The sequence below is a fragment of the Thunnus maccoyii genome, chromosome 24 (assembly GCF_910596095.1).
Source record: "Thunnus maccoyii chromosome 24, fThuMac1.1, whole genome shotgun sequence".
NCBI lineage: Eukaryota > Metazoa > Chordata > Actinopteri > Scombriformes > Scombridae > Thunnus > Thunnus maccoyii.
Window position 1 is genome coordinate 15,638,128 of NC_056556.1, and position 16,658 is coordinate 15,654,785.

At 39.5% G+C, this 16,658-nt stretch overlaps 2 protein-coding genes across 2 annotated transcripts in view; one reads left to right on the top strand and one right to left on the bottom strand.

Moving 5' to 3' along the window:
- cpo (carboxypeptidase O) overlaps positions 1-16,374 on the bottom strand; it is a 30,421-nt gene extending 14,047 nt beyond the window's left edge. The window contains exons 1-2 of the mRNA XM_042404816.1: positions 16,233-16,374; positions 12,893-13,138 (exon numbers count right to left, since the gene is read on the bottom strand). The gene's annotated coding sequence lies outside the window, so the exon portion shown is untranslated. The remainder of the gene's footprint in view (positions 1-12,892; positions 13,139-16,232) is intronic.
- The window catches only part of cckbra (cholecystokinin B receptor a), a 34,310-nt gene continuing 19,853 nt past the window's right edge, over positions 2,202-16,658 (top strand). Inside the window, exons 1-2 of the mRNA XM_042404820.1 lie at positions 2,202-2,621; positions 14,125-14,373. Coding sequence (XP_042260754.1) covers positions 2,480-2,621; positions 14,125-14,373 — 391 coding nt within the window. The 5' untranslated portion in view covers positions 2,202-2,479. The remainder of the gene's footprint in view (positions 2,622-14,124; positions 14,374-16,658) is intronic.

A 16,658-nucleotide genomic window follows, 5' to 3' on the forward strand; every position in this document is an offset into this window, starting at 1 on the left:
CCCCCACAGTGCAAACTAACTCCCCCTCCTCCTCCGCAGCCTCCACACATTTTTAAAAGCATCAGTACCATCTCTCAAGCAGTTACACATGAACTACACCCCGAGGCATTATGAGATCCTTCCTCGTAAACAAAGCCATCATGCTGCACATCAAGAGTCCCAGAACCTCTCACCTTATTCCTGCGGGTCAGCCAAATGGCCAAATGGAAAATTTAACAGTTGTTCCACAGACTACAGGAAATCTCCAAGACATTCCCCAGTTTAAAGCCAACCATTTGTAACATTCAAACTGTAAAGATAGAAGCAGGTGCAATTTCTATACCTGGACAATTTGTGCCAAAAAATGTTCTGTAATCATGGCACATCATCCTCTGCTTTAAATCACCAGACAATCTAGGAAAAGATAGCTGGCACTCTCCATCTGAGCTTTATAGAATTGTTGCTCTTTGTCCCACTGATGATCCCACCCTGACATCCTGCAAGACCTTGAGATTGTTCACTAGAGTGGAGAAATGAGCAGCAGGGTCCATTCCTTGAGAGATTGCTCTGCTATTGATCGGCTGAAACGGTACACCAAATTAGAGCAATTCAATGAAAGTGGAGCCCTTACATAACTGCTGCTGATTTTGTGATTAAGACAGGGAGACCTGAGTGACCCTCACCGTGTGACAAACGAGAGGGTCATTTAGGTCCCCTTTTCATATCAAAACCACTGACATCGAAATAACTTGTTTTTCTTGTATTTCCACACACTAAAATACTAGTTAAGGGCGATAAACCTGTCTCCAAAATACAGATGTTTTTGTGTAGCTCTTAAAAGCCTCAGGTGATCTAGAATATGCGTTAACATCCCCATCTCTCTTGGCCTCAACACCCACCCACACCAACTTGTTGTGGAAGGTTGTGGAAAATAAGTACGCACATTTACTAAAGTACTTGTACTTGTTACTTTTGTTACATTTGTTTTGACAGCTGTAGATTCAAATTAAGATTTTACAGTAAAAACATATAAGCTTTAAAAAAAATACAACACATTGTTAAAGATTAAACCATGATTAAGATTAAACCATGTGAATTGTTACAGTGGCAGTTCCGCAATACACACATTTTCCCTTATAAAGTATTCCAATGATTCACCAAAAAAGCTAATTTCTCTCTTTTCTTTCTTATCCAATTAATGGGCTCGCCATCAATTTCACACACAAAGTTCAGCTTAGTATTAGCCTGTGAAAATAGATGCTACTGAGCTGGGCAGTATAGGATTCTGCGTCTTTAGAGCTTAACCCATTCTATAGAGACTAAAAGTTAAGATATCTCTGCTTCTGCTGCTTCAACCTGGTAATCCTTTATATGAGGCTAGACTCCTAGGCTGGAAACTATAGGAACCATAAGATATAAATACTATAAAAACAGTATAAGTAAACTGACCGCATATGAAATAGCTGGCTCCATCTTGACCAGCCACAACATTAAAATGCTACCTACATTAATGTATGTATTTGAATGCAGGACTTGAATGAATCTAAGAATCTTTTAGATCTATTTTGGGTTTCCACTAACGCCTGAGGTAAATATGTGGCTCTTTGGCTGTTAAAAGCTCCACATTGTTCACCAGCTTATCACTAATGTTTGTCATTTGGTGCTGGACAGGTGCAGTATTTATGATAGTTGATGGGAGCAGTGAGCGTGAACCAGAACAGTAAGGTTGTGGGCCACGAAGCCAAAACAATGAGCTGAAAGAGGCTTAAACGCTTAATTGAAGAGGACTGCAGAGTCAGGTGATTATTCTTTGTATGTTCATCACTGTGAGCTGCAGATGCATAACTAGTCATGTAAACCATAGAAAAATATTGAATATAGCCACTTTAAAGAAGATTTTAAGAAATCCTAAAACATCCACTACACATTTAACCTCTGGTGTCACTTAGAAAATTGCAATTTGATCTGATTTTCCTCCTCAATTTAGAGAGAAGAACCTGAAGTCACCCCAGCTATTTATGCCCTGCTTTGGCTTGATTGTATAGTGACAGTCGTGAGATGAATGGAGAGAGGGAGAGAGGGAGTGTGTGTGTGTGTGTGTGTGTGTGTGTGTGTGTGTGTGTGTGTGTGTGTGTGTGTGTGTGTGAGTGAGATAAAGAGAGAGGGAGCTCCTCAGTTGCCTTAGCAGCGCAGCTTCATTCCTCCACAGTCGGGCTCTAGTCCGGTGCTGTGCGCGCTGCGCTGCGCTTCACGGAGATTCCCCCACGACTTTACGCTTATTAAACTGCCACAATCCGGTTATTCCGCAGTGTTAGAATTTCCAATCAACAACTCCAGTTTAGGCTTTCTCCCAAGTTTCACAACGCCCCTGCTCCGGCTGTTATGAAGGAAAAGGCGACGGTGGCAAGTTGATTCCAGCGCGGCTCCAGTTCCAGATAGGCTACTAAGTGCAGGTGTAATACGACTAGAATAATAATAATCGTCCTTGCTGCTGGAGAGGATGGCTCTACAGGCGGTGAATGTGAGTGTGGTGGAGGTGTCGGGTTGTGTGAAGCAGGGGAACCTCAGCATGGAAGTTACCGACTATAATGACAGCTGCACCAACAGCTCCGTCCTCCCCAGACCGACCACAAGAACCAAAGGCAAGAGTCTCTTCTCCTCTCTTCTCTTCTCTCCTCCTCTCTCCTCTCCTCTTCTCTTGTACATCGAGCTGTCTCTCATGAATCACCCAAACTGAGGTGTTAAACTGTATTTATGCTTCAGATGGCATCCAGGTGGCTCCATCAGGCAAAAGGCAACATCTGGCCCCAAACAGACAGGACAAGGTGTTATACCTTAATGATTTTTTGGTGTTGAACTGACTATCATATTTTGGAGTATGTGTCTTATATGTGATGTAGCCTTTCTGGTGCCAGTGGAAGAACAAATATTTAAACTCTCATAAAAACACATGGGAGAGAATATTTCCAGCAAAATTCAAAGCAGCAATCTCTAGGTAGAAAAAAATGAGTTAGTCTTTTATTTCAACTTGATTGTGTGGGTATATTTGCTTCTTATTACAAACTGCCACATGTGAATGATCACCTGCTTAAAAATGTAATCAGTACACAGTAATGTAATTTGATTGTATGGAACCAAAATGTACTTTTCCCATCTAACCATCCCCAGTTTTCTCATTTTTCTACTCCCTGATTGCTGTATTTTACCAGAAAGTGCAACCAAATGATTTGCAGTCATTTTTGTTTAAATCAACTTCCCCGTCCTTCATTGTGTGCAATCAATCACCAAGCAGCCCAATTTATTGCTGCTTCTCCTGCATCAATAATGCCACATTCGCTCAGAATGAGCAGCGTGAAGAGCTGTTGGATTCTGAATGTTTATTTTTCTCGCTTATAATTCTCAAAATGCTGACTACCCGTTCAAGGGATTAATCCCTACACCAGAGGAGATAAGGTCCCCCAAGCTTTGTCTCATATCAGGGCAGCAGGCTGATTACTAATGAGGTCTGAACGTGGGCTAGAGTTCTTTTTCAAAAATGTTTCCCCCTGACACTGCTGCAGTATCAAGAAAATTTCCAATCTTCCCCCACTAAATAATTCACAGCCATCTGTCCTTCTGTGCTGCATTACTTTTATTGACCTTATAGGGTAGACAGGCATGAACATCAGCAACACTATAGTCTCTGCTGGTCCAACTACCCGGAGAGCAATCAAACGCTATGGGGCGTGTTCAGTGTAAGACCAAGAGAAATGTCCTGCAGACAGGATTGCTGCCTCCATCTCACTCCCCCTCTTACACAAGGTGACACACAAACAGCCTCCTTTTATTTACCTTAATCCTTGGTGGACCCATTCCTTCTCTGATGTCTCCCTTTAGGCCAAAGGAGAGCAATGGAGTCTGATTATGCAGCCGTGTTGTTGCTTTCAGATGTGATACTCCAGCGCTGGGACAGGAGATTAAAGCTCCACCCCATCACTTGTGGAATTACTTTTGTTTTATTCATTGTATTGGAGATTTTGTCCCTCATGTGCAAAAATACTGAGCTTCCGCTACAGTGAAATGTAACATTTCTATTTGTTCTTACTGTGAAAAAGCTTTATTTTGTTGGTTATGGTGGAGAAATGTGAATAAATCACATAATGTGAGCAATAATCCACTTTTTCACATACTGGACAATTCTTTTGACAATTAATGATAAACAATAAACTGGAAATGATGCATTTAATATTACAGAAACGATAACAGTATGCAGTTCCTCATGAATGAGGAAATGTATTTCTATATTGTGTTGGGCCAGTGGACTGAGCAGCAAATAGTCAAGCAATAAGAGTTTATATGAAAAATGAAGCTGAGAAATTTCACTTAACAATTTAATTATCCATGAATTTGCAGATTATTTTCTCTAGTGCAGACATAAAATGAATAAGCATCATTTTAAATAAATGATTGATAATTTATCAAACAAAAATGTCAAAACATTCTCTGTTTCCAACTTCTCAAAATGCCTCCTTAACTGAATATCTTTAGGTTTTGGACTGTTGGTCGGACAAAACAAGCAATTTGAAGATGTCATCTTAGCCTCTGAGAAATTGTGATTGTGTGTTTTTTTTAATTTATTTTCTGACATTTTATTGACTCAACAATAAATCTGTTTATCAGAAGAAGAATCAAGTGATTAATGGACGATCAAAACAATCATTAGTTGCAGCAACAATCTCCAATCTAAAAATGCCAGAAAACAGAAGAGAAAATGTCACGTTGACACATTCTAATCGCTTGTTTTGTTCTGGACCAACAGTCCCAAAACCACATCTCTAATTCCTGTCTGGTATGTTTTTTTCCCCTTTAGAAAGTTCAGACCGTTTTATTTTATCTCCCGTCTGTGTTGTGACATCTGACAAATGATAGAGCAGCTGTAAAACTCCTACAGCACCAAAACAAGACAACATCTGACATATATCACATTACAGTAATCATTCTTCACCCATGAGAGCAGTTCAGTTCAGACAAAGCCCCGCTTATGTGGAACAACATCTGTAGCCGCACCTTGGCTCGGCCCGGACGCTCTCCGTTCTCCGCTGATTCAAAGTGACACTTTGCTGAGCTCACCACGTCCTTTTGTGTGCATGCGAGATACGTTACTACGAAGTGGATCTCATAAGCATTCAACGAACACGGTTTCATTTTTCAGAGAGAAATCAACCCTGTCACCCTGGGCTCTCTGTGTTTAAAAAGAAAAAAGAAAAGAGACAGGGAGACTTGTTACTGCAGAGGAGCACTGCAAGTGGAGTAATAGAGGGGGATTTTCTAATATCTAACCAATTTCTACGACGAGGTGTCTTGTAGAAGAAATTAGCATCTTGTTCCCTTTGGGTATGTCCCCAGTGTCATAACATGTTCACGGTAATCAAATCAAATAATTGAAAAAATTTGAATGCAACCTGGTGAGTTGGAGGACAGCAGCAAGAGTACTCACACACACACACACACACATGCAGGCACTGAGAAATATTTGGAACATCCCCCATCCTGTTAATGAGCTGCTGCAAAATGCTCTCGTGCTAGTATAGATTTATTAAGAGAAAATCAGGAAGAGATGATTGCTTTTTACAAGCATTGATCTCATCAGTTCAGTCTGTGAAAACAGTACATCTATCACGGATCACGAGTGTGTAGACGCCTGTGGAGTATGACCCTCAAACATACGATGGCTGTATTGATCTGTAACGCCCTCTGTCTGCACACTGGCTTTATTAACTCACCGTACTGGAGGGATGCAGGGAGGCGGAGCAGTTTTATGGGGTTTGTTCAGAGCTGCTGGTATCAGTTAGACTCAACGCATATGCCGGCATACTAATTTCACTGAAGGTTAATCCTCAGTCATGTGATTCACCAGTATAGTGTGAGTGAAAAGCAAGAACAACCCTTCTTTACAGGGCTTTTACCTCAGTGCAACCACAGTAAATGATGAGTTCATTCACCGCTTAGGAAGTTGAACGATTCTCAAATATATCAGCTGATTGATTTTTACTCTGTGAACTCTGAATCTTACAAAGTTTTGGATCTCCACAGTCCTTAGAGAGAAATCAGTAATTACACTATACTCTGTCTCCTTTGGAAACGCTTGTGCCTCATTGCTGGCGTTGTGTACATAGTGATTTGTGGGAATCAATTGGCAAACACCCCGGCTGAATGTTTAATTCGATACGTAAATCCCTGAAGATGCAGCTCTTCTACGAGATGCTGGTTCCAGTGAAACTATATTGAAGTGAACGAGGAAACACCTGTTCAATCAGTTTCAGTAAGTTAGGGTCACAATAGTTTGTTTGAGGGTGTGTCAGCCTTGATTGACAGGTGTCTTGGCCTTTGCACTCAGCAAGATGGTTGTCTCAGATTCAATAAGCAAGCAAGTAAGCTAACTTTATACATACGTAAAAACAAGAAGACTTAAGTTTACAACCCACTAAATACACAGTTTAAAATCAAGAAAAAGCCAAGAAGAAAACAAGAAGAAATAGCTTTTAAAATAATAGGTCTACATTTTGGGAATATACTTATTTGATTGCTTGAGGTAATAATATCTGCCTACCAGCACCGCTAAAGCTCACTAATGAACATGTCATATTTTGGTTGTTTAATTGGTACGAAAAGTGTAAAAACAAGTTTGTGGTTTTAGTGGAGGTTATGTTTTATTTCTTGGCGGGGGGCAGTGACTTCCTTCAGTCTAATCATAACAATAAGGTTGCTAGGTAACGAGCAGAGATTCAAGGAGCTAATGGAGAGAAGCTAAAACTGGAGTAATGTGTGATTAAGTTTAGTTTTGTTGAACAGTTGCAATAAAGACAATTTACTGAGGCACTGAGATGTGACACAATAACATTATGGATGACTTTTTCCAAATCTTTATGCTGAGGGAAGGTAATTTTTCCTGTCTCATGTAGTTCAAAGTTTATGTAGGGATCAAAAGTAATCCCAATGTTTTTTACACTGTTTCCAGGCAAGAAGGCCAATTAAATCTGACTATGTGTGCGTCTGGCTCAAAAAAATTACTTGTTTTTTTTTCACAGTAAAGTTGAAGAAAGTTTTGAGGCTTATTATACTAAGGCAGTTTTGGATTGTGTGTCTAGAGTTATATTGGTAGTACGAGTAAAAGAGAGATAAAGCTGTGCGCTAACAGCATAACAATGATAACAGATATCAAAGTGGCAAGTTATGTGATTCACAAGAGGAATTTATCAATATGAATGTTGTACAGACTCTACTTTCTCTAGAATTTTGGACAGTATTGTGAGTTTTATGAAGTTTTGAGTAAGTGTTGGAACTTAATTCAATTTTTTTCAGAAGCGATGATACGGTGGTGTATTTAAAGTAGTTACACATCCTGTAATATTAATACTAACCATCACATTTCCCAAGTTTGGATTTTAAAAAAAAAAAATTTTGAATCTTGTTATTCTTTGTTATCTCCTCAATTAAAAGTCCTTTGTTAGTCTTAATGCAACATACACATGGCATGCAGCAATTACTGTTAAGACATTGAGGCATCTAAAAATGCCATACCATAGTAATTGGTGTGCACACTCAATGGAAACATGGAATCTACGGCATATAATTTACAGTTTGCAGCCTGTCTGTCAAGCATTGGCAGGCATTGTCCTTTCTGTCATTGTGTTTGCAGAGACAGCAGAGTGGACAGGGATTTACTGAGTTTGTCAGCCTCTGGAGAGGCCGCAATGCAGTAACTCCGCCTCCGTTTGTCTGGTAAATGCTTTACTTTAAATAGAAATGAGCTCACACCTACTGTACATGTGTCTATCTGCCATCGACCTTCTTGTCCCAGTCTCGTCTTTTGGTTGGCTTGTTGTCATGATATCAAGTGAAAATATCCACTTTAGTGTTTTAAAATACGCTGATGAAGCGGAGAAAGGAAGAAATAAATGGCATCAAAAGTTAATGTACATGTCTGACGAAGCCTTGCGGGTAATTGAATATGTGCCGTGCTTGTTCGTGCGCTACTGTACAAACAAGCTCTTTCCAACTTTCAAAAATCTCAAAGCAATGTGCAATCAATATTATCCTCTCATGGCGATGCATCGCAGAAAGACTAATTGAGTTGGATTGTGCTGACTGTAACAGTAACTCACCTCATTACAGTGATAGAATGCGATACAGAGATGAGCTTCTGCACATTGAGCACTATGCTAAAACGCTGTCAAAGGACTAATTTGCCACCACTTTTACAAGACCCTGTAATGCAATGTGGTCATGTGTGGAGTACAGAGCTAAAAAGGCCGATAAATCTGTTACCGACACAATCCAAATATAACGTACAGCGAGTAGGGATGTTGAAAGACAGGAGGAAGATTCAGTTTTATCCTTTCTGACAAGTCTTAAAGAGATCCACATATCTGACACAAGGTGAAATCAGAGTTGATATTCAGTGATGGTGCTTTCCCTCTGTGATTGAACCGTGCAACATGAAGAAGAGCTCAAAAGCACGCTGTCCTGATCTCTATCTTTTGATTGAATCTTTTAGGATACATGACATGTGGTCAACTCTGAAGTTACCTAAACAATTTACAAAGAGGCAGCTTCTGATTATAAGTGGCAACCAGTGAAAGAATGTTTGGGATTAAAGCCAGAGCTATTAAGTGCTCTGTGATGTAAGATGCTGAGTTATTATCAGCGTCGACACAAATCATGCATTAGAAGCTGCCTTCCGCTCTAAGGAGACATTCATACCGAGCTTTTTCTGTGGTGGTTGATTCACAGTTTGGAGTGTGTACTTGTTAAGAATGAAAGGGAAAAACACAACCATTAATAGTTACGAGGAAACGCATGTTGACATTTAATAAAAAGCAAATCTTTGTGCTTGGAGAGCCCAAAAGAAAAAATAAGAATCAAGAGCAAAACACAGACTGGTCTGATTTGAATTCAGACAGTTTTTACATGTGCTGTGTAGCAGATTAACACCCACAGAGGGAAATTGCAGCAAAGAGTACAGACAAGTTCGTTATTCTAAGTTAGAGCTACAAAGACTCGAATCTGATTTATTTTTATTCACTTCACTGCCCAAATCAGTAAGTCAACGAACCAAATATGTTGTCGGTGTTATAACACTTACAGGTGTCATGCAGTTCCTTTGTATCTTCCATTTTACCATTTCCTTATTGTAACTAAGACATGATATTGTCCATCATGCGTGAAAATATTTTATGAACCCACAGAAATGTCAGACATCTCTTGATGACATTTGTGAATAAGACCCTTTTTGTTCACTAAATGTGAAGGAAATGGCAAGTTACAGCTCTTTGTAATAAGAATGTAAATTTAATTTCAGGATGTTTTTCCCTTCAAGGAAAAACTGCTAATGTCTCACCAGAATAGTACTTTAGGACATGTGATGATATTAGACTGAATTCTATATTATTACTGCTGTCAGATACATGTCAGTGTAGAAACTGTATGATAATGTGTTTGTACATTACATCAGCGTTATTGGAGTTGCATTCATTTTTAAAGATACCCTGTGGAGTTCTCTTGTAAATAAAAACAGTTCTGTTTACAGTCACTGTTACTCACTAAAATGCATTATGACACCTAACAAACATTGCATTTTCTTCTATTTGCAAAGATGTTTTTTTGAAATTATAGTCCATGTTTGCTAGCTGGTAGTCGTCTTCCTCTTCACTGTCTTTCCTAGCATGTTGCCTGGCACATTAGTGCCACCAACTGTCAATCAGTGGAACATTATTAAACCAGTATGGGAATCAAGCAGGGTAGCTCCAGGTCTGAAAAGTGAAGCCAATGCTGAAGTGCCTTAAACCTGTATTCTCTCTAATGGCCATCAGGGGTGACACCACTGGCTCCAAAAAGAAGTCCAATTGTATAGAAGTCTATGAGAAAATGACCCTACTTCTCACTTGATTTATTACCTCACTAAACAGTTTCCTAATAAGTTTATGTTCTCAATCGCTAGTTTCAAGTCCTCTTCAATACAACATGATGTTCATTTTGAAATTATTTAGAGTGAAATAGACGAGACGATAAAACAGCATATGCTGTAGGGTGTGGCTAACTTGTGATTGACAAGTCGCTATCACAACAGTGTGTGAGATGCTGTAGTTGGAACCTGGGGAGCTCCTTCATGGTTCTCGTACAAATATGGTCACTTCTCATCACTTCTGGCTCCAAAAAAAACAAGATGGAGACGGTCAAGATGCCAAACTTGAGGCTTCAAAAGTATGTAACAGAACTGGGTATTTGTGTATAAATTAGTGCTGAAACAATTAATCCACAAATTGATTGATAATTAATTACCTAACAACAATTTTAATGATCAATTAATACCGGAAGTCAGTCATCCAGCAAAAATGGAAGCAATCCCTTGAAGTTTATTCATGTACCTTGGAATAGAAGTTTGAAAAAAATACATCAAAGGTCCACTTACTAGCTTTTTACGTAATTTTCAACTGCATCTCATGGTCTTCATCAGCAGATGATGATGATAACGACTTAAAGAGGCCATCCACATCTTATGCCAAAGAGACAGACCACTTGTTATGACAACTGATCAAATGCCATCCACTAAGGAAGCTCATGAAATGCAGTTGAAAGATCCTGCAAAAGCTAGTAAGTGGTTCTTGAGTTAAGATTTTTTTTTTGTCAGTTCACTGGTTCCATTTCATATTTTTTATGTCAGTGTAAAGTCAGTATCTAATATGTGCAGTTGATTGGGGAAAAAAAGATATTTGAAGATGTCTCCCTGGGCTCTCGGAAATTGAAATGAATACAAAAATCAATAAATTCATCAATGATAAAAATATTCTGTTGCAGTTTAACTGCTGTAAAGTTAAGGTGAAATGATAGACGCCTTGCTCTTACTTGAAAGGTACTTGAGAAAAGGGAATTGGTAGCGGTCTCCCACAAGTTCAGGATTCATTTCCTGACTCATGTCTGCTGCTTCACAGGTTCATTTCCAAAGGGCTTTCTGCTCACTTGTAATAAGGAGTAACATCAGCTATGTTGGAGCTGACAGTCATTTCTAACAATTTAGAACATTTCTTCATCTCCGGGGTCATGAAATGTAATACAGCTTCATGGTGAGGTTGTGATTAAAAGGATTTTTCTTTTTCGGCATCTAAATCATATCACCTTCAAGATTATTAGTGCTCATTATAAATGGTCTTTGTAACCATTTATTCATGTATCAGGATGAGATCTGCTTCCATCAGTCAATCCATAAAAAAACATTCCTGTAATTTCACAGCCCCTGACAGATGACAATACTTTCAAATAGCTTGCGGTTTCCTATGAAGTTGTGCTAATCCTGTCCTAAATATAAGACAAAATGACATGATGTGATGAAACTTTAATGATCCCTGCAGGGAAACATAATTACAGCTTGCATTGCAGCAGTCAATACAATACACAATAAGGACAGAGCAAATGGAAGTTAAATAAACATGCACAAAGCTGCATCTCTTAGCCCTGGGACATGGCTAAAATGTTCCACATCGACGGCCCCTACTGCATATTAGCATCTAAGAGGTGAACGCCTTACTGTAACCTGTGATGTATTTATAGATGCCTGTGGATTTGAACACAGCTGTCACGCTTGAGGGAGTCAAAGGAAGCAAAGTGAATAGTCCTGGAGTGGTTAGGCTCAGTGGAGCCAACATACTGCTAGTGCTCAATGAATAGATAATACAATTTTCACTTGGCTGGATCACAAAAAAATCTAACACAATGGGAGCTGCTGAGCCAGTGGGAGCTCCCTGCGTTTGTGTCGACAGCCTAGCAAGTTAGTGCACTGATTATGCATATCTCACACAATTCAGGTGTGTAAATCAAGCTCTAAAACTTGTCACCTGTGTTGCGGATTAAGCTTTCAGTGATTGAAAGGAGGTGGATGTTTCTTATATTAACTTGACTGCGAGATCAATCTTCAGCTTGTGAAACTATTCTCAAAGCCATCAGAGGACTTTCTTATCAAAAGAATAATTCATATTTGCAGTTGAGGGCAAGCAGATCTCTCGGGGGGGTGAAGGTTATTAACATGCATCCTGCAGTGTGTCTTCTTCTTCTTCTCTTTTGTTTCATTTTATTATATGCACAAATAAAGAACAAAGAGAAAAGTGCAACTTTTATCATTGCTGTCTTGTTCCTCTGCAGATTGACAGATAAGTTCCCTCAACATTTTTATTTTCATTTCAAGCAAACTGTTGTTTTTTCTGTAAATGTTCAAAAACACAATGGCAGCAGGAGATTATTCCCAGAAAGAAATATATGTTTAGAACAGAAAATGTAAACTCTGCATGAACCTCTGAAAGACTGAAGCTTAAAGACTCAGTGTTTCGCTCATTTGTACACATCAAAAGTGTCCGAAATAATTGGGTAAAGAATGAAAAAATTACCCATAATTCTGATGTCAGAAAGGTAAAGATGGAGGAGGTGTCCAAAGCTGTTCAACCATCCCTTCTGTTGAAGCATATTGTCAGCTTAAGAGTCTGCGGCTGGCAGCTGTGTGAGGCTCTACGTAGGGACAGCTGTGCTTTTAGCTATATGCTAATGTCAGCATGGAAACATGCGCACAGTGACAATGCTAACACGCTGCTGATGTTTAGCAGTATAATATTCACAATGTTCAATGTAATTTGCACTAAACACAGAGTACAGCTGAGGCAGGTCATAAACCAAGGTATTGAACAAAGAGAGATATTTAACTCAAAATCACAAATGTCAACCTCATGGTGACATTAGAGGAAAAGTCAGGGTGAGTCATTTTCTGAGAACTGTGAATGTCAGGTACAAAATTTAATTTTAAACTCCACATGTGAGCGTTAAATAGCTGAACACACAGTACAATACTCTTTGTATCCTGATCCCTCTCCTCATGAGTGTGTGTGTGTACCTTCAAGGTGATCTGCAGCACTCTGTCTGCAGGCTCTGCTACAGACCTTTAGACTTCTCCCATGTCGCTGTCTTTAATCAGAGGACTCAGTCAGCGCAGCACATGGCCAGCCTTGACCTTGTCCTGTCAGATACTCTCACTCTCAAACAGACTCGCTGTGACAGGTCAGCGTGAGCGAAGGGAGCATCCCTAAAACCCTCTGGCTGGGCCATCCTGCTCGCACTGATGCTCAGTTGTGTAGCAGCGCTGAAAGAAGGAAACCATATGAAACACAGTTAATTTAGAAGACTGCTGCATTCTTAGTTTTCCTTGTCTGATAGACAAATAGAACATTTTCTATTTTTCTATGTAAATGTTCTATTACTTCTATGATTAGCATTTTAATCATTTAATAAAACCAGAATAGAAATACTGACAACAACTGAGAGAAAGATGTTGATTATTATTTCATTTTGATATTGTTTTTCCAGTTCGAGTCATGTTCTTATTTGAGCTAGCTGACACTCTGTCCTGATGATGTGGTTTTTCCTCATGTTTTTCTTTCAGTGTTATTTCAAACATCATTTGGCTCACAGGGCGAGCAGGAAAATACTGACATTAGCACAATTTAAGAGGTTGATTATGCAAAGTTATTCTGTCTTATAATTGAGTTTGGTGCTGTTTATGTGCCTAGAGTCTTATTTCCCAGGTGAACAACCTGATAGAGACCGTCTCTTCATGTACTGATGTTGTTTTCTCTCACTTTTTTGCTCATCATCTTCTTATTTTAGTATTTCATGTGTCATTTAACACATGGTTTGCTTGGATGATCAGCAGAAAAAGTAGATGCATACAGATGAAGAAAATGTTCAACATTTTTGTCAGCTCATTTAGGTTTTATTCTGGCTCAATATTCTGGTGGAAGTGTTTTGTCAACCAGCCAGTTTAATTATGAAGTGCTTTGCCACTTTTATTTTGTCTTCCACGTCTTCTTTGTGGTTTATAACTGTTCCCAGTAGCATTAAACAGTTGGTTGTCTCTTGTGCCGAAGAGAACAAATACCCACACTAGCACACTGAGAGATTTTGATGAAACAAGTTAATAATTTCTATTTGAGAAGACAGATAACATCCTATTATTGCTGTCCTGTGTGCTTCATAATTCACTTGTGCAAATCAGCTTCCTTCCGATAATGATCAGCTGAATTATATATAAAAATCTTATAAATGATGTCGTGTCTCCTTCTTTGTCAGAGATGGACTCGCTGCGCATCCTGCTCTACTCGCTCATCTTCCTGCTCAGCGTCTTCGGCAACCTGCTGATCATCATCGTCCTGATATTGAACAAGCGCATGCGGACCGTCACCAACTCCTTCCTGCTGTCGCTGGCGGTCAGCGACCTGATGATGGCCATCTTCTGCATGCCATTCACCCTCATCCCTAACATCCTGGAGGACTTCATCTTCGGAGCTGCCATGTGCAAGATTGTCACCTACTTTATGGGTGAGGATGAATTATTTTATTTCAAACGTGGGCTGAACTGCAACATTTTGGCATTATAGTAAATTCAAACAGCTCTATTTTCAAATAAAATAAAATAAAATAAGGGATAGACTGCTGAAACTTGGTAGAGAGTTTTTGTTACTGAGTCATAACTGAGCAGTGAATTTAGGGAGCCATGAATCTCTCAAGCTGGCAAAGTAATCAGAATGAACTGTATCAACAAAGCCATTTAATATTTGGGGGCAGTAAAAATGTTCTTTGCCCTGTTATTGATTCACCTCTCTTGGCAGTCCCTATAGGCCCATTGATGATAAAGACCAGTGTTGCTCTGGTTTTGTCCATGTTTGAAGACAAACTGCAGCATTTAACACTCATTTATTTCTAACCAAGATATTTTACATCCACGTATGTTTCCCAGCAACAAGGAGCTGAAATATTTCGCCCTATACCTTCTTGTCTAAACTAGAAGTGGGACTGTGTCACGTTCTGTAGGTTGACTGCTGCTTGTGACCACCTTGCGCCTGTATTTTAGCTAATATTTGACCAATTTTACAATACAACAAACAGCATCAAGTATATATAGCTAACCATATGACGTCATAACAGAAGCTGTCTGATTGTGACCATTCAAAACATGTGCTAATACAGTATTTCTTAATCCAGTGTTTGGTGATTCATTTGGTTTTAAATGTAGCTACACTATTACAATAAGCCAAGCTAACCGGTAACCTTTTTTGTGATCAATCCAAACTTAGACTTTGAAATGTCTGTATGATGTTCAGTAAATCAGCCCAGTTTTACATGACATGGACTTATTTTTGTCAGGTATATCAGTGGAGTATTCCAAATTGTGTTAAAGAAAAAATGGTGTAAGCAGCCAGTTAAAAAAAAGTTTGTATATAAAGTCCAAGGCAACTGGCCCTCTTGCCCTCCTCCTTCTTATCACAGTTCAGAGAGCCCAGTAATTGAAAAGGAGATTCTCCAAGCCCGTTCTCACAGATGGTGCATCGCATTTCTGAGACAATAATAGGATTGCGGACCTCACCATTCAATAGCTCTTCTCAACCATTCAAAGCTCAAAGTGAACTGAAGAGACGAAGTATTGCAGCGGATCTCAGTTTCTCTCCCATCTTTTGTGCTTCAGTCTGACTCAGGCCTCACGTGGCACCTTGACTTTGGCTAGATGGGAGCCAGCTCATCACTAAGTCACACTCCTGAAGATGTGTGACTGTTCGAGCACTTTCAGCCTGATGGTTACTTTCTGACAGGCAAAATGAAGCCCGGAGAAAAGCCTCCCTGAGAGACAGGCTCTTGTTAGATATAAAGCAATTTTCAGGAAAGATTCCAAAGCTGGAGCACATTTTCTAATCATCTGCCAGCCACAAAGGCCAGAGTTTGTATGTTAGAGTGAAAAATACCTTTTGATGTAGCCACTGAATAACCAGCTTGTTCTTATATAAAATTTATTTGATTATTTGTATCAGCTTGTTGTGTATCATGAATTTAGAAATAATGAGCTCATGCAACTCAAATTCATTCCAACAAGTAAGTAAGTGAGGTTTTAGGTATTCTTCTCCCAAATGCAACATTTGTGTAACCAATGAAACGTCTCTAACTTCTATAATGTAATTGTACTATAAACGCATAGTAAACACAAATAAGCAGCCTTGGACCTGATCACTTAGCCTATTGTAAATTTCTCATTGCTGGGATCACACGTCCACATTTCTATAATGAAAACTACTTATTTTCTGCTTGTCATTTCAGTGAAGGTAAGGGCAGAGTAGTTTAACTGACAATGAATGATCATGAAATGATGAATCAGGTTTATGAATGAATCGTGAATCACGATCACTGACCTTTTATTAAATTGTGAATAATGACCAGGATGGCCTCCGCTGTGTCACGATTCCTGTTCAGGCCCACCGTGTGTTTCCCTTGCCCTTTCTGTCTCCGTCCCTGCCCGCAGCCCTTCAGCACTCTGACTTTCCCTCCTGTTTACCACACGCACCTGCTCACCTGTTCCCACTCAGTAATTGTCTGCACCTGCTGCCCATTGGCTCATCAGCTCCTCAGTAAAAATACCAGCCTCTATCATCCATTCCCTGCTAATTCGTCATAGTTTCTTCCATGGACTCTTTCGTGCTCACCAACCCGATCCTGATCCTGATTCTGATCTTGTTCCCACCTGTTCCTGCCTGATCCCGTGGTTTAGACCTTCAGCCTGTTTTTTACCTGCCTGCCCACCATACCCCTTTTGGACTTTTCCCGTCATGACCTCTAAG